At 37.7% G+C, this 17,848-nt stretch overlaps 3 protein-coding genes across 4 annotated transcripts; 2 read left to right on the top strand and 1 right to left on the bottom strand.

Annotated features, from left to right (window-relative positions):
- Nucleotides 1-7,660: 7,660 nt before the first annotated feature.
- Nucleotides 7,661-9,564, bottom strand: fbxl15 (F-box and leucine-rich repeat protein 15). Of its 2 annotated transcripts, none has more exons than XM_030755350.1 (5): nucleotides 9,416-9,564; nucleotides 8,918-9,080; nucleotides 8,327-8,829; nucleotides 8,004-8,206; nucleotides 7,661-7,839 (listed from the first exon to the last, which is right to left on the bottom strand). In XM_030755350.1, the coding sequence occupies exons 1-4, from the start codon at nucleotides 9,439-9,441 to the stop codon at nucleotides 8,017-8,019; spliced, it is 882 nt and encodes a 293-aa protein (XP_030611210.1). In that variant the 5' UTR covers nucleotides 9,442-9,564; the 3' UTR covers nucleotides 7,661-7,839; nucleotides 8,004-8,016. The 2 variants fall into 2 exon arrangements, with proteins under 2 accessions (XP_030611210.1, XP_030611211.1); XM_030755351.1 differs by having other exon boundaries at nucleotides 8,918-9,077.
- A 1,692-nt stretch (nucleotides 9,565-11,256) lies between these two features.
- Nucleotides 11,257-12,713, top strand: gpx9 (glutathione peroxidase 9). Its single transcript, XM_030755482.1, has 5 exons — nucleotides 11,257-11,418; nucleotides 11,508-11,601; nucleotides 12,009-12,139; nucleotides 12,283-12,413; nucleotides 12,490-12,713. Exons 1-5 carry the CDS (start codon nucleotides 11,287-11,289, stop codon nucleotides 12,545-12,547), a joined length of 546 nt encoding a protein of 181 aa, XP_030611342.1. The 5' UTR covers nucleotides 11,257-11,286; the 3' UTR covers nucleotides 12,548-12,713.
- A 1,073-nt stretch (nucleotides 12,714-13,786) lies between these two features.
- On the top strand, nucleotides 13,787-17,771 carry ndufb8 (NADH:ubiquinone oxidoreductase subunit B8). Its single transcript, XM_030755182.1, has 5 exons — nucleotides 13,787-13,919; nucleotides 14,154-14,280; nucleotides 14,452-14,551; nucleotides 17,113-17,268; nucleotides 17,604-17,771. The coding sequence occupies exons 1-5, from the start codon at nucleotides 13,787-13,789 to the stop codon at nucleotides 17,694-17,696; spliced, it is 609 nt and encodes a 202-aa protein (XP_030611042.1). The 3' UTR covers nucleotides 17,697-17,771.
- The last annotated feature ends 77 nt before the right edge of the window (nucleotides 17,772-17,848 follow it).

The following is a 17,848-nucleotide window of genomic DNA, read 5'->3' as shown; positions in this document are numbered from 1 at the left end:
ACCACATGTATGCACTGTAATATTCTCAGCTAAACTTGACTCTGAATATCCACCTTTTAGCTGTGAAATAAGGATCCCACACATCTAAAACTAGATTTTTCATTCATATGTGGAAAGTTTCCTTCATGAAGTTTCCTTGTAATTGTTTAATTTTTGGTTGTTTGACTTGGAATTTAATTAAGTGTGGTTGTCTTTTATTGTAGACAATTTAAGTGGTTTCATTCAGGGTTTGACTGATATCTGCCTTTGTTCTCAGGACTCTATTGAAAATTAAATTTACATTAATAAGACTGCCAGTTTTTTTTAAAAAGATTACTAAAAACAAGCATTGATATGTTTAGTCTGTGTATGCATATCATTATTATTATTATATATAAACAGATGGAGTTAAATAGACCTCATCGGTACTGAAAACTGCAGCCACAGTGATATACCAGCCTTTACGCAAAACAACAAGCCTAAAATGCCGAAATGTCTTTGTAACAGCACATGTTGTCAAAATCTCCTGTGTACATTTAGAAGCTGGGTACCCCAAACTCCTGTACTCCACTGAGGATAAAAAGGAGCCATATGGCCTCCATGTCTCAAGCCCCCATGATCCACCCAGGCTGATTTCCCATCCAGTGTAGGAAAAAGGATTTCAGGGTGCCAAACAGTGTTGGTCCCCTGTGGATATTATTGGGCCATGGAAGATAAGAAACTACCCATCCCAGACAGCCAGTTTCCATCAGCAGATAAGAGCTGAACCTCCACTGATGCACTTCAGGCCTGGTGTGCTGTGACTTTAATCTTACAGCATTCATCCAGTGTATTATTTCTTATTTTTATCAGGTCATCATGAATATTGCAGGCAAATCAGTCTATTAATAGTGATTGTATAAATATTTTTTCTATATTTTCTTTGTGGTACTGTACTTCAAATGTACAGATGCAAATCTAAAGGATTAAAAATGTTTTCAAAATAGTTATGCATGAGCAAACAAATGAGCGAATGATGAATAGATGTAGAGAAAACATAAGAGTGCGTTCTTAAAATCTTACATATTCAGAGTGTATGCAATTAATTTTAGAAAGAAAAAAGCCAAACAATATCACATACCAACCATAACTCAGCACTGTTCTTATACCTTACAGCAACTATTATAAATATTGTTTGATTTAACAATTTAATTACATATTACACTGTACAACTTATATATTTTGGTTTTAATTCAGTTGCTGAAGTGGTGTTTACAGCCACACATTAACACTTTAAAACAAAAAAAAAAAAATGATGGGTTTATACACGTCAGAGAGATTGTTTTGTATTATAAGCAATTTATTGTCATGTCTCTGAGTTATTGTTTTTGTTAACCCTAGATCACATCAACATGTGCTTTGTCTTTACTGAATGTAAGAAGATCTCAATCTCATGTATACAAAACTCATTGTCAGGAAAAACTCAATTCCTTAATCGGTGAGATTCATTTTAGAAACGGCATAACCCGAGCTAAAACTCAGTTAGAGATTTGCTTCAATATATAGTCCTAAAATATATTTCATATTTTGCATATATGTTTAGATAGCCAGCATCAGCTGGCTTTCTTATTTAAAGTCTTTCAGCTACTTTTAGTATTTGGACACTGCCACTCCAACTACAGCTTTTTTTTTTTTTTTTTTTTTTTTTGCTATTTCACATTTTCAGAAATGTGCACAGATACACAAATACTTTAAAAGAAAAGCGTCGCCGCACTCCTTAGTCCGCATGTGATCTTAAATTTTATACTTCAAGGACAGAGATATGAAAACCTAATCTCCTTGCTAGCACATTGCCATGATGCTCCAGATTATTTTATTTTTTTTACACTGAGGAGTCACTACTCTCATCGTTTTGCTGATTCCCTCTTCGGCTGCCTTCATTCCTTCTCTGGGATTTTCTTTTTTTTTCCTAAGAGGCCCAACAAAGGGAATTTTTGAGCAAGAGATGGGTCACAACTTCCCTCCCCTACTCTACAGATGCTGGTTGGTTAATGAAGTAACAACAAATTGGGCCGCAGACTAATTTGGAGTGGCGTTTCTTGGCCCCTCTTGGCCCGTAGAGATGTGTTTCATTTTCTCTTATCAGTGATTCAGTCATGTGGATTTACGCATGGACGCCTCTGTCTCCCCTGATCGCTGTGCTAATGGAAACTTCGTTAATGTCATTAATCTATGGGCCGAGGCATGTACTAAACACATATTTTGCTGTTTGTGCTCCATTTGTCAAATAATGCAAAGAGCTTCCTTTATAGAGAATGAAGCAAGGCAAAAGAAATGAGACAGAGGATGCAAGCACTGTGAGAAGCCATGGTGATATTCTGCTTTTTTAAATAGTCCATGTAGCATTAATCTAATTATGCATTTCAACATGTTGACTATATCACACTACAGATTAGCACATATACTAAATTATGGTCTGCCATTTGAATTGTACATGTAGCCTCTGTGCAGTGTAATAAAGTTGTCTTTTTAAAATTAGATCTTTGTTTTCCTCCACAATAAGAGATGACCGAGCCTCCAGCATCTTTCAGTGTCCACTAGGCATAACAAGATGTGATCTGTGATTATGCCAGACTGCTGAACTCTGATCTCTGTTGCCTGAAGGACACAAGTTCAACACAGTTACTTACAATTTAGCAGCCCAGATTAGTCAGAGGGCAAAATGCTTCTGCCAAGATGAATCCTCATCATGCATACTGTATTCCCTGTTAGGTAAATCAGTGTGTTTATACTGCAGCTAAATTGAGCGAAGCTGTAAAAAAAAAATGGCCTCTGGCTGGCAGGAGAGGGTGATAGGTGGGATGAATGTCACTTCTTGAATAGCAGGACAAAAGGCTAAAAGTGGAGGAATGCACCCACTTTTAAAGGACTAACATGCTATAATATGTAAAGCCCATGAAGTGAGTCATCTGGTTTAACCTATCCAACAAAAAGCAAACTCAGCAGTAAGAGTTATTGGGTTGAGTCAGATGAAAATGACCAATCAATTGCACAAATTACCAATCCCATGACAAAGCGTCCAACAGTATTTTGAGAGTGAGTGTGTGTATATATATATATATATATATATATACACACAAACCATTGTATGGTCATACCATACAAACCATTGCTGGTTGTCTGAATAAAGAAACTTTCTCCCAAATACTAACAGGTCACATTCTCCAGCCAAGCAGTGAATAGCTGTGAGTCACGCTGGCTGTGATGCTCTATTCATTGAAAGAAAATGGCAAAAATGTCTTAATGAAGAGATAAACTATCTGAGTTCTAACCAGCTGACCATGTGCTTCCTTTCCATTCTGCAGCAAGGAGCACAGTAATTAGGAAGATGCTAATGGGTCTGACAGGTCTGAGTCCGAGGAAAGCTTCAAATGTCGCTTCAATTAGACGCCGCCCTGAAGACGTCTTGTGTGGCACTGTCATTCACTCGGCTCAAAGGCTGAAAATTCAACAGTGCCTAGCCTGATTCTCCACATTACTGTCTCCTCTTTTACATCCGTGGCACACATGTGTACTCTGAGGTAGAGACTTCACTGGGATGCGCCACAAGTACATCAACACCTTCAAACTCTTTCTGATTTGAGCCGTGCGGATTCTAAACATACATGTTTATTCATGCTGAATTTTAAAATCCAACATTATTTCCTGCTTGGTTGATCGACATTTTGATGGCCACGCTCACAAAGGCACTTTAATGTTGTCATTAGTTATGCTTCTCTGGTGGCCAAAAGATGGATCCTTAAGTCCCAGGATCCAATAAGGTTGTATATGAATGGTTGGAGGAGATAAACTACATCAAATAAATGAAAGAAGACGAAGGGAAAAAGCCTGTTAATTAAAAATATGAAAATGAACAAAATCTCTGACACAGTTGTGGTCCCATCTGAACAGCTACAGTAATTCTCTCTTCACCTCATATGAACTTCATTTAATTAACAGAGAGCTGAAAAGTATCCTAAACCAATTTCTGATTTCTTGAGCAGGATCTGGTTTTCATTTGCTGCAAATATTTTTAGATAAAACTTTGGATTAACTTTTATTACTCGCTTGATTGATGTTGTGAGTGTATTTTATTTATTTATTTTTTAATCTCGTTCTTTCAAACTAGACATGCTTTTACTTATAGCAAGTTCATCGTATTTTTCCCTTTCAAGCATTTCACTTGGTGCCGGGGATAGAGCACAAATGGCAAACATTAATACAATGTCAACCGATAGATACATAAAAGTACAGTAAAGGAAAAAAGTGCTTACAGTGTGTATTCACCATTTGCATTATGTTCATACAACTACATGTATGTGTGGAAGGATGGATGTGTTTGCTGTGGTAGTAATGATTTTTTTTTTTCTCTTTTGGTTTGAGTGATATTTCTGTATCAGGAAATCATTTGTGCCAAGGATATGATTGTCTCAAGAACCCTCAGCAAAATGAAAACAAAGGCTGGGTCTTTGTCATTTTAATGCTCTTTAAAACAAGACAATCAATAAAAATTGCATACAGTGGCTAATTTGTGCGTTTCCAGAAGGAAGCAAATGATAAGAATCTGGATTCCTGTCATTTCTGTCAGTGTCAGAGAAAACATACAAATGAAAGTAATTCCTAATTATTCCAGTATGAAAGTGGGATTAATTTGTTTTTTCAGATTCCCACTGACTGGAAACAAACAAAGAAGAATATATAACTGTGATTTGGGACTTTGATAAGAATATGACAGCTTTAATTGGTCTTTTTCAGTGAAAACATTTTGACATGGCACAGTTGGAACAGCACAGGTGTAAATAATACAATTAATGGCGACTGGATTCCATTTAGCTGCTTCAGTCTGGGGTTGAAGGTTGACTTTTGTTCCCTCATCAAAATGTAGATCAATTAGTTAATCTCTAGAAATAATAGTGATTAAACAAAATATTTTGCAAAAATTTAATTTGTAATTCAATTTGAATGTGTAGAATCAGATTTAGGGTGAAAAGGTTAGTGTTTAATCTGACGGGCACAAATGTGTCTCCTCGGCCCCAAGTTTACTTGATCTTTGGCTATTAAAACTTTTTGCAACTGAAACTGGCAATCTAGATATGATTTTATTTTGGAAAACAAAATAAAATTGGAAGCATAAATAGTGATTCCCAGAACCGAGCCATCAATAATACCTGCACATCTATGTTTTCCACTATAACAATTCCTAATGTCTGCTGTGAGGAAGGCCTGTGAATAGTCCTTGTTATGTGAAGCAGCTGCCTCAGGACACATAAATGAAACTCACAATCTTCTGAACAGCAGCCATAAGTTTCTCTGTCAGCAAGGACTTTGAAAGCAGCCAGAGATTAAACTTAGATTTATTCTTATTTTTTAATAAGTACAATATATTACCCAGTGCCAGAAGCTAAAACTGCATTACAATGAACCAACTTCACTGCTGTGCCTTGGTATAAAATGATCAGTTGCTATTGATCAATAATTTAGACAAGTGCCAGATTATTGACAGGATGACAAAATATGTTTGGCTGGCTATGTTTGAAAAATCCCCCCACACACTCAATCACTGGAACTGAAATTGCTCCGTGGTATATAATATTGCAGCAATGTTTCTTTCCCCCCCTGCAGATCAATGCTAATTGAGGTCCTACATGATGAATGTAGTCTGAAATGTTTTTAACCCACTGACTGCTGAGCAGCAACAAACATAAGCAACTGCTGGGCTACCGATTATGGCTGAAGGTGAGTATTTTGTGCCAGTAAGTGTCCTGTCCTACTGTCAGATATCAAGATAGTTTATCTTTTTTGCTGTCAATAGTCTTAACTTAAACTCTTGCTAAAAAAAAAAAAAAAGTGAAAGAATTCTCACTGTTTGTTTAAATGTGGACATCTACACCTCTGTATGCAGCAGAAATTGAAATTTCAAGATTTACCTTGTAACTAATGACACAGTGAAGCCTCCACTGAGGGACAGCAATACAATATGATGATCAACACAGCCAACAGAAGGATGCCGGTCGATCCCTGAAGCCCTTCACACGCAACTCTCTCGGTGCAAATTCAGCTTGTGGACAGCACACAGCAGATGGGGTAAACCATGCCATCAAGTGGAAAATAGACCTGTTGTGTTGTCACGGAGACAAGATACAATGCAGTCTGCCAATTGGACCACCAGAGGAAACTGTAAGGGGGATTTTTAACAAGTAGCTGCATCAACAACATGAAGCATTTATTCTTACTTTACATTCACTGGATCACAGAGCTTGTTTCTATTTAACTCTGACTTACCTGTCAAACACCTTTTTCTCTAAATTTGAAAAAGATAGAACAGCTACCCCCCACCCCCACCCCATACTGAAGTGTGATGCTGAAGTGGGACACTTTAAACACTACAAACTATTTCTGACATTTCATGTTGTGTAGTGCAAAAGTCATGCAGACAGAATTAAACTGACAAACAGCCTGACTCACTGCTGCCACCTTGTGTTTAAGTCATAAAACAAGTGTGAATGAAAGAGGCAAAGTTCATGTTTATCTACGCCACTGCCATGCTTTGCAGCCATAAAAATTAGCAACTGTGCCATTCACATATTCATATATGGGCACATATCCACAGATTAACAAAGTGAAATAACATGTGGGCCTGGATCATTAGATTGGACATTTAAAAAAAAAAATTATTATTTTAGTCCCTTATCCGACATGTTTGACCATTCAGGCAATTTCAGCTCACTTAATTATAATTTCCTCACAGTAGTGGCAGGGCAGCAGCCCTTTTTCACATTTAAAGCAGCACAAAAATCTCAAACTAGTTCAACAACTTCTGCAAAATGTTTTTGGGGGTTTTTTTTGTAAAGAAGAAAAACAGTAAAAGCTGAACTAACAGAGAACTCAGTCATAGCAAATTCATGTTTTGTTGTCCAAAAGAAAAGTAACAAAAGTCATTTTTGGTGGTATTCCACAATTTAATATTACTTACATAATTCATAGGGAAACAACATCTTGACAGGTCATTTTTACAAAAGCTATTTAAGGGACTGAACGTCATAATAAATTCTTACATTTCTTCAAAACCTATGTAATTATTAACATTATGAAGTAAAGGGCAATTTCACTCACATCACAGAAAAATTCTATTTTTCTACTTATCTCATAGTACATGTAGCCATGCAATTCATCTCAGCTTTCACTTAAAAACTGTTGACAGCAGTGACGTTTACAGCTCATCCTGAGGAGACAGGATCATTTCAGGAAGACATGCGGTAAGCACCGGAAACAAAACTGCATCCACCTTTAGTGTTTATTGGTGACAGCAGAAGACTCAGAAGTGGAGATAATAAAATCTGAACAAACAAATAATAAGTGGTAAGTGCCAGAATGCTTTTCGTGTGATTTGGTTGAAATGACCCTATAAGCAGGAACATATGCAAAATGAAATGTTTAATTAAACTCAAACATTTTTTAAAAGGTTTCCAAATGAAACATAAGATGACAGGTTGGTAAAAATAAAATAAAAAAAAAAAAATCTACTGTCAACTAAAAAAAAGAAAAGAAAAAAAAAATCTACTGTCCTTTGGTTAGACTTGCTTTTCTATAAAGCCACATTATACCCATGACACAAAATGATTAAGTAATAGTGCAGTGATATCTTTTTTTTTTTTTTTTTTTAACACGAGGCAGCAGTTCTTACATGGCTTTTGTCACTCATGACATTTTCAAGTCCTTCTTACACACATATCATGGAACACATTCCACAAAAACTCTAGTGCAACACATTCAGGTTTTCATTAACTTTCTCAGAACAACACATGCCCACGCAACGCAGGTGAAAGTCAGTTATGAAGACACCTGTAACACAATAACAGATTAAAATCAGTCTGTTGTTGCCAGTCTTATCTAAATAAACATGAAAAATTCACTGTGGCTGAGTTTTGGCTGTATTTATTAATATATTTATATATAAAGAGAATTGAAACATATATTACAGTATATGAAATGCTGATTTTATCTACCTGTGTGAGCTTGTTATATCTGGAGATTGATAAAAGGAGCAAACCCTAACACATCCTGCAGAAGTACCAGTGCCCTCTGTAAGGGCGGCTCAACATCAATCACTACATTGCGCTTCCGTAAAGGATCGAGGCTGGACTCTGTCACATTGTGGCAGTGATTCACCTTCAGCGACTGCAGCTTTGGGCAATACTCTGCAAGAGTCCTGTGAGCACAGCATGCAGAAGATTATATGGAAGGGTGAGCAAGTGAAGTAGTTGATAAAGTGTGGGAAAGAACAGCTCAAAGTCAGTTGGAATACACTTTAAAATAAGATATGGCATACCTGATGGACTGGTTCCTGACCCGCAGGCAACCTGTCAGGTCCAGCTGCTCCAGACCCCTGCAGTTCTTGGCCACCTCCTCCACGGACTCGTCAGTGATGTTGGCATTGACTGCCAGCGAAAGAGACCTCAAATTTGAACACTTTTTGGCCAGGTAGCAGATGGCGTCATCCTTCAGCTGGCGGCAGGCGGTAAGGTCGATCGACTGCAGCCCCCCGCAGTGGTCAGCCAGGCTGCGAAGGGACAGGCTGTCCACCCATTCGCAGTGCGCCAGGCCAAGGTGTTGCAGGTGCATGCAACTCAAGGATACAGCCACCAGGGAGTGGCGGGTGAGACATGCACACCCGCTCATGTCCACCCTTTGCAGATGCTGGTTCTGTCCAATAACTGGCAGCAACTCCTTGTCTGACACCCAGTCTGAACAGTTCTGCAGTGACAGGTTCTGGAGAACTTTATTGTCTTTTAACATGGAGCAAAATGCTTCCTTGGGAATGCATGGTGAAGTCTGTAAATATCACAAAAGAACAGAAGGCAGGCCTCTTTAACAGCATGTAATGCACCTGGAAATCATGTCATTACTCATCAGCACTTACCGGGGCCAGATTAAAAGTCCTGCAATTGGATAGGTACACCTTAATGAGGTTGTGGAACTGCTTGCTCACCCTCTGCAGGCTGACAAGGTGTTGCAGCGGCAAATAGCACAAAATATGTGGAACAAGTACATCCTCCCAGGGCAAGTCCAAAAGATAGCATCTGCTGAAAAGCAAACCTGAACTTTGATACTCTGCCGTACAGTGTCTGGCAAAGCAGCTTAACCGAACTATAAACACTGTTAAATTTCATGAAATATTTTGAAGGGGAAACAGAATAACAGCAACTGATACTGGCAATAGATAGCGATGTGGCAGCCCTGTCACAATGATATGTAGTTTAAAATAAGTTAGCAGCAATTAATAAATTGGAGCAGCATTTCTGACTGACTCGTTGTTACTTGGAGGCTATCATTGTTAGCCGAGAAGCTAGCATGCCGGGGCCACGAATCCAGACGCTTTTTAGATGCAAAAAAAAGCCTCCCTCTGAAAGGGACTTACGTTCGCATCTTATCTTCTTCATCCATTATGAATCCGTTATGTTATACTGCGTTTCCAAGGACGTGTCGTTCTTCCCACGGATGCCAAAATAATATATTTTCCCTTAGCATCTTGTGAAGCGCTCAAGGTGTAACCCAAACCCAATGTTGCATTCAGGGACAGTCGGAAGCATATGCGTTAAAACACGAGAGGCTCTTAAAATCTTGCCATGTAAAGTAAATTCACATGACAGGATGGTTAGACAAAGACAGAGGCGGTAACCTACTTTCAAAACATTCAAACTGTTATAACAACTTAGAACTATTGCTATTCATTCCTTTCATGAAGCAAAAATACCCCAATTCTGCACGGTTGAGATTTGTTAATTAAACCAGCAAACAACACCATTATATCAGGGACAGCGACTGTATTTTTTAAAAAACGGATTTGTAACGGTTCGCTGCACAAATGCACGAGAATTCACATCTTAGCTTCGATAAAGTCATAGTCTTTCTGGTTTACAGGGAACACTTGAACTCAGCTGTTGTAATTTTCCGGGTTGACGTCAATGGTCAGCTTCAAGGCGATTTATACATTGATTTGCTATAATAAATAAGCGCTCGGTAATGGTTTTTAAAGGCCTCCGGGTGTTCTTATAATTAAAGATTTGGTTTACTTCATGCAAATTTCTAAAATTACTGTGTTGACTTTGTTCCAGATTAATACAGAACCTAAATCTAATTTACAAAATAACATTTATAGAGAGATTATCAGCAAGGACTAAAAAGATCATGTACTAACTTTAAACACAAAATCAACTTCTTCTAACTTGTAATTATACAACTGTGCGCAGAAATGTGGGCAATTCTACAACTGCACCCATGAATTTGAAAATAATCCACAATCTTTTCTGACTGAGTGTGTCACTCTAACTAATGCAGCCCTGTCACCCATATTACCAAAGACACATTAATTTCAAAGTTTCCTTCCTTTATTTAACTATCCCTTTCACAGTCCATTGCATTCCATTGCATCTTTTTCTGAGAAAACACTAATACTAGCAGTTATTTGCAACCCTGTTGCCATACATATAAAACAAACATTACAAACATATGTTTCGAAAAATGGAAAATATCAATATATCTGTCTGTAGTCCTGAGTATTTATTTCTCACATTTATGTCATAATCTACTAATAAAAGTAATAGATCCATTCAGCCATGAACTTGTGCAACCCTGTTACTCTAATTTTAATCATGCTAGCATATCGTTTTTGATCAAATAATTATAAATGGTTTTCTTGGATGGCAAGTAGTTTAAATTACTATAAATTTAATCTGATCTGAAACTGACTTTGACTTTTTCAGGCTCCAGTAATAGAATTGCACCAACCATAGCACACAGCAACTAAAATATGTCATAAAAACTGTACCTTTGATGCCTGAGTCTCATAAATCTAATTTTTTGATCGTTTAATACTTGTTTCTCTTAAATACATAACAGAAATTTATAAACTAAAGTAAAAAGCCAAAATTGTCCTCCAATTGTAGAATGTAAAAAAAAAAATAGGTAAGGACTGAATTTTACTGCTGATGTCCCATGTTCAGAAATTAGGGTGCAGGTGAAAGCTGCAGACCCAGATATATTAAATATTTCATTTCCCGATTCCCGTTGACTGCCACTACATTCACAGCTACATGTCTGGTACACAAGTGTTGAACAATTAGCAATGTTGCCAGATCACCTCTGCCCAGAAGGACAATGAAGTCAGTCATGCTGAACAATTGCTGACCCATGAGTTATGTTTCAGTGGATGAGACGAGTCAACGGGATCGTTGAGTGAATACTCACTCTTGACTGACTGCAGCCGCACAGACAAGCTAAAGAACAAGCATGGCGAATAAATCAGTCTATGATTTCTCTGCTGAGACCCTGGATGGACAGCCGGTTCCACTCGGTAACTACAGAGGTAAAGTGCTTCTCATCGTCAATGTTGCCACATTCTGAGGGTCAACGATAGAGGAGGTAATAACCTGCAAGAGGTGACTGATTACTGTTAGACTGCATTAACTCCTTGTATTGAAGGCATTTGATTTTGTGCCTTGTTCTCTCAGTACCACCGACTGAATGCACTCATGGAAATGTTTGGCAACCTCCACTTCACTATCTTAGGATTCCCCTGCAACCAGTTTGGTCTCCAGTCACCTGGTAGGTACTTTAATAGGGACCTATTTTGCTCATATCCAGCTCTAGGTTTTTCCTTCTTGGACTCTGTTACAGTATCTTTGCATAAGTCACAATTCAAAATACTCCAGGGTCCCCCCCACCACCACCACCACCATCTTTCAGTTCTGAATGATCACAAACAGAAGGTTTGAGCTTCTGTGCTCACATGCACATCATGCACAGGTCACGAGATGACCTTATTAAGGACATCCTTTCTCATTGACATCATGAGACAAGAGAAGAAAAAACTTTATGAAATCTGAGCTTTTCCACATACACTGACCTCATTATTTGAAACATTGCCCATGTTTATTAGGGGCATTAATTTTGTTAGATGCATTGTGCAGCACTCTGACACATTAGTAATAACTTTTTCTTTGTCTTTGCAGAGGTGAATCATGAAACACTCAATATTCTGAAGTATGTCCGACCTGGTGGGGGATTTGTGCCAAAGTTTCCCGTCTTTGCCAAGGTTGAGGTGAATGGATTAAACGAAGATCCTCTTTTCATCTTTCTGAAGGTACAATGCATTTTATTGAAGGCTTGAACATATAAGTTCACTGGATGGATTTATAACCCATATAGTTTATTTTTTTCCTATCAGCGCTACGGAGGCTTAACCCTGAAAAACTCAGATACCATGTCATTCCTTGTTCGCCACAGGAATCTTTGCCATTTGTGAACCCTGTTATTGGAGACATAAAGAAACTCCACTGGTCTCCAATCAAAGTCAGTGACATTCGCTGGAATTTTGAGAAGTTTCTCATCACTGCAGATGGCATGCCCTTCAAAAGGTAAAGTCATATCGTGAGTTAAACCCCTTAATGTGGTTTCACTTTTACTAAGTTCAATATCTTCCCTTTGCTGCAGATATGAACTTCACTGCCCCATTGAGAAAGTGGAGAAGGACATAGCTGAACTTCTCTAATGGATTTTCTCTTCAATTTGTTGCCGGTGGCAGAATGATGATCCCCCAGTAAATGCACATGTGCACCTGAGCTGGATCTGATGGGAAGAGGAACATGTCTTGGAGCATTCAGTGCATTCACTCTGAGGACAAGTTCCCTTCTGCCACACAAGGAGTTTTTATGTCACTGCCACATTATTTTCTAATGTGATGGTGTCTGCTATTTAAAAATAAATACAAATAAAACATGCACTTGGTTATTGTTACTTTAGTTTGTCACAAGAATTCCAGTACTATTTCTACATTTGATATGAAAGTACCACTGATGATATAAAAGCCCTCCATTTAAAATCATATTCCCCAATAGTTTATAATATATGACATTATTAGACTGTCAGTATTGATGGATCCCTGGATACATAGCATTTCACTGTTGTTGCTGGCAGAGAAAGAACAGTTTATCCCCTCTGCGATAGACTCGTGACCTGTCCAGGATGTACCTGCCTCCCAGCCTCTGACAACTGTGATGTGAAAATAGATTGGTGGCGTTTAGTTATTTGGTTTCTGAATATGTTGGGTCTCTACAAAGATTTGTAAGGTCAATCACTGAATGAAAGAAATATCTATGTTGTTATGAACTTTTCTTCCATCTTTTTTGTAAATTGGGTAATTAAGTGATAATGTGAGAAGTTTAGAAGGAAGAGGTGCTTTTGATGGAACTTCTCTAATTTCCCTGATGGAATCTTCCTAAAGGGATTAATAAAGTTTTACCTGATCTCTAATCTAATAACTCATAAACAGCTGAAATGCATATTAAGAAACAGCCAAAACTACACTGATTTTGAAGGTCTAAAACCAATTTGGAAATATCAAGCCTAGGATGGTGTTTACATTTATAAAATCTTCATATATGTTTTTATGTATAAAATAGGTTTGTTGTAAAGTAACTACTGCTCCAGCTGTGAGATAACAATATTCTCTATTACTGGAGTAGAACGATGAAGTAACGTTAAAATTAAAATGTTTAATTTTAAGTAACATTAAAATTAAAATTAAAATACTATCAAAAAACTGTGTTTAAGGACAGTATTTTATTAGATGTGCTGAAGTATTTTCCCTCACTGGTATTAGCGTGTTACTTTTCGAGTGCACTGACGGTATTTAATCTTTTATTTGCCTTATTTATTTATTTCAGTGAATAGTTCCAGCTCGTATGTATGGAGTTGCTCCTTATGCCGAGCCGTACTTGAAATTCTGCGCATGCGTACTTCTGAGTCTGTCAAACAGCAGCAGCCAGTAAACATGGCTGGTGTTGGTTTCCGACGGTGGGCCCAAGCCCTCTCTAAAGGAAAGGGGTCTGGTATTTCAGCGCTTTTGTCGGGATGTAGAGCGGGTTAGTTGTGTCTTAGTCTTTGGTAGACCTGTATAATGAATTTCTCTGGAAATGTATAGCAAAACTTTAATTTTTTAGTCTGCTATGGATGTAACCTTGACATGCTAAGGTTAGCTTAGGCTAGCTTGGCGGCTGCTCTTGTATGAGGTTGCAGGCAGACAGAATAAAATCGTCATGTCTTCCTTCTTTTGAGCCAGCGAGCTTTAACTGCTACTATTTTTATTGCTTTTTCAGCCTCTGGTTTTTCAAAGGACAGTCTGCCTGGTCCTTATCCGAAGACTCCCGAGGAGAGAGCCGCAGCTGCAAAGAAATACAACATGAGGGTTGAGGACTACGAACCATACCCCGACAATGGAGAGGGGTGAGCTTTAAAACAAAAAGTGACGTTTCTTGTAGTTTTAACTGCTTTTAGCGCTAGTATAGACCCCGAAAATGAGCGTGCAGCTTATTCATTCTTATAGCATCAAGCATTAGCAACAAACAAACAAAAAGATAGCAAAGAAAATCATATGCAACTATTGTTTTTTTGTAGCTTTTATGATTACCCAAAACTGCCAGAAAGATCTCAGCAGGAGAGAGACCCCTGGTACCAATGGGATTACCCTGACCTGAGGAGGAACTGGGGAGAGCCGGTAAGATACTGACTGATATTCACAGCTGCTTGTGGGCTTTTTCCTGAATAAATCACGGGTATATTGATATTGGTTCCTATGGCAGCTGACTAATAGAAATGCATTGCAGCAGTAATTATGCGGTTTTAAGTGCATAATTGTGTCTAGATTGTCTAAGTGGAACCTGCTCAAGGGTTTTTTTCTGCTATGTTTTTGTATATTAAATGGAGAGGAGATGGATGGAAAAATAAAGACTTCTGTTAAGTCCATTACTCTGAATATTTATGCACCAGTAGTCCTCGCATGTGTAGTCATCCCTCACTGGTATTCAAGCCTGATGTCTTTCTTGTCTCCTGAAGGTGGGTTATGGGAAGGAGTGATAGTGTTTGATACAATTCTGTGAGGTGGAAGATCAGGGTGGCTGTCATTATGTCTAAAAGTCAGTTTATTCTGAATAAAGCCCTATTCCAGGAAGTAGGTTCAGAAAATTCTGTGCAATCATAAACTCTGTTGATTAACTCTACGATAGACAACTCTGAGATTTCTGTTCCTGAACTGCTGATCGGGCTTAATTCAATTGACTCTGATTCTGAGTTAAGCATGTGCATGAATAGAGAAAGAAGGCCATCACCAGTGGAGCTCCGATACCAGGATTCACCATAGCCACAAGTAAATAAAGAGCATAATCTCCATTATAATTCAGTGACTAAGGAACATGAATGTGTGTCTGTGTGGACCATGATGTTTATCTTAAAAAACTGGAGGGAAAAAAAGTATGAAGTAGAACATAAAAGTTTGATATAAAATCTAATTTTTTTTTTTTTTTTTTTTGTAATGGTCATCATTTACCCAACTTGAATTTTCATTAGATGAAGTTGGATTCCTAATTTTAAATTTGGTTTTTAAATCTAGGTATTCTGCTGTAACCTGACAGGAACACTGCCCTCACTTCCAGAAAAACACACCTTTAATGTTCCCCATTTTAAATTTGATCTAGCATCAGCCTTCACTAATAGATGATGGTTCTCTTACACTTACAGCCATAGCGGAGACGTTTTACAGCATTACAGTAATACTACCTATTTTGCATTTCTCTTAAAAAATGCTGGACAATTTTAATGAACTTAAAGTTTTATAAGTAAACGAAAACATTATAAGAAATATGTAAGGTTTTATAGAGCTTTCAGTTAGATTTTAGATATTGCAGTATCATTTTGGATGGATGAGCCATTTTAAATGATGAATACAGTTTGTGTCATGACAAAATAAGCTACTATGAATGGATACTAAAACAGACCCAACTGGATGAGCTTGGAAATGACCAGATCTGATTAGGATATGGGTGTGATCCCATCTGAATCTATCATCCGTGTCCATTTTGGATCCATCTAACCATGCAAGTGGATTGTGGTTCAGAATCACTGATACCTGGGTAGACCCACTGAGACTGACTGAGGTGACTTTTCAGTTGAAATATGTTGGGGTTCAGACACCGTAACTTTCAAAATGTCGTTTGACATCATTTCATGAATGAATCTATGAACAAATTTCACCATGAAATGCTCAGAACACAGACTGTGTGCAGCTGCATTTAAAAGTCACTTAAAACACATTTAGTACAGTTTAGTCTTGGTCATTTCAGCCTCATCTTCAACCAAATATTCACATCATATCCATCTATGATAGATGTTTTTCCATCAACATGATTGATTACAACAAGACAAATGATTGATCACAATCAGTGTGTTAAGTGTATAATTGTCTGTGCAAAAAAATTTTGTTTAAACAGTGATTGCTACAGTAGCATAGATTAAATGCTTCCAGTACAGAGGAACTAACTGACAGTCTGACAGTGGCATTACTGTGCACAGAGTTGGAAAGATGGGGACTATAGATTTTATTTTGAGCTGATAATAAACCTGTGATGTAATCGCTGTCTCCGTTCTTATATTGATTGATCTTAAAAGCGCTCATATTAAGTACAGAAAGTGACTAACATCTTACTGGGATTTCAGTGTAAAATGTAAACTTCTGCAAATTAATTCACTTTAATAGGGACTTTATGAATGAGGAAGTGAAACCAGGTGTCAGTCAGCTGGTTTGCTCCAGCAGGAGGGGAGGAGTCAGAGAGAAACTTAGTTTATTGAAGAAAACCTACCAGTGAACAGGTTAAGTTCAGAGTATGTTACTCCAGCAACTAAGCAAGAGTTTAAGTTAGCACTCTTTCTGGAACAGAAAAAACTGAGTTTCCTTCATCTCAGGTTTAACAAACTCCGAGTTGTTTGTTAAACCTGCTTCCTGGTATAGGCCTCAGGCTAAAATATGACAAAAATGAGGTAGGCAGCATTTTTTAAAAATGTTATTGGGTCAAATCCTTATGTGTATACAGAGCAAAAGTTGTGCATATTAGTGAGGACATGGCATTAGACTGTGTTCATTTCAGGCTAGCTGCACAAAGACCCTATTTTCTTTGCAGAATGCAATTTTCTGAGCTGTCACAAATCAACTTAAATGACAAAATAAGTCTTTCTGGCAGTTTGAGATCGCATGTGAGAGTAAATCTGTGATTGTTCTCTTTTTAGATGCACTGGGCTTTTGACATGTACATCAGGAACCGTGTGGATACATCTCCCACCCTCATGTCTTGGTCCACAATGTGCAAGCAATTGTTTGGTTTCATCGGCTTCATGTTGTTTATGTTTTACGTTGGCGAGAAATTCCCATCATACCAACCTGTTGTAAGTACTGGGTTTTTTTTGTTGTTGTTTGTTTTTCTTCCTCTCATTGTTGCAGATAATTTCCAGCAGCTTTGAAATGGCTGGATCATCATCATTCTTTCAATTTTATGGCTTAGCTTACTCACTATAGTTTACTTTTGTATGATTTACTTTTTTAATCTAAAGGTCTCTGACAATGACATGGTGTCAGAGGCAGATACAGTATAACAGTCCCAGAGTTTGAGCATGTTACTCTTCTGCCTTTGTTTTCCAAAGTCTACAGTTACAAAGTTATCCAGAGTCAGTTGAATACTGTTGTTGTGCACATTTTCATTTAAGCATTTGTCCTTTTTCAGGCACCCAAGCAATATCCCTACAGTGACCTGTACTTAGAAAAAGGAGGAGATCCCGAAAAACAGCCAGAGGAAGTCAAACATTATGAAATATAATCACTAAAATGTGATTCTACTTGTGTGTGTATATATATTTCTGTCAAGAATAAAGACCTATGTTAACAGTTAAAATTGTCTGTGTGGTGGTTTATTGGTAATTTTATTTGTGGAAAGAATGTCAACTTGACATGCATGCTGTTTTGTTAGAT

Source organism: Archocentrus centrarchus, chromosome 19, assembly GCF_007364275.1.
Source record: "Archocentrus centrarchus isolate MPI-CPG fArcCen1 chromosome 19, fArcCen1, whole genome shotgun sequence".
Classification (NCBI taxonomy): domain Eukaryota; kingdom Metazoa; phylum Chordata; class Actinopteri; order Cichliformes; family Cichlidae; genus Archocentrus; species Archocentrus centrarchus.
The sequence above is the reverse complement of the archived record's forward strand: the minus strand, read 5'-3'. Positions and strand labels throughout refer to the sequence as shown.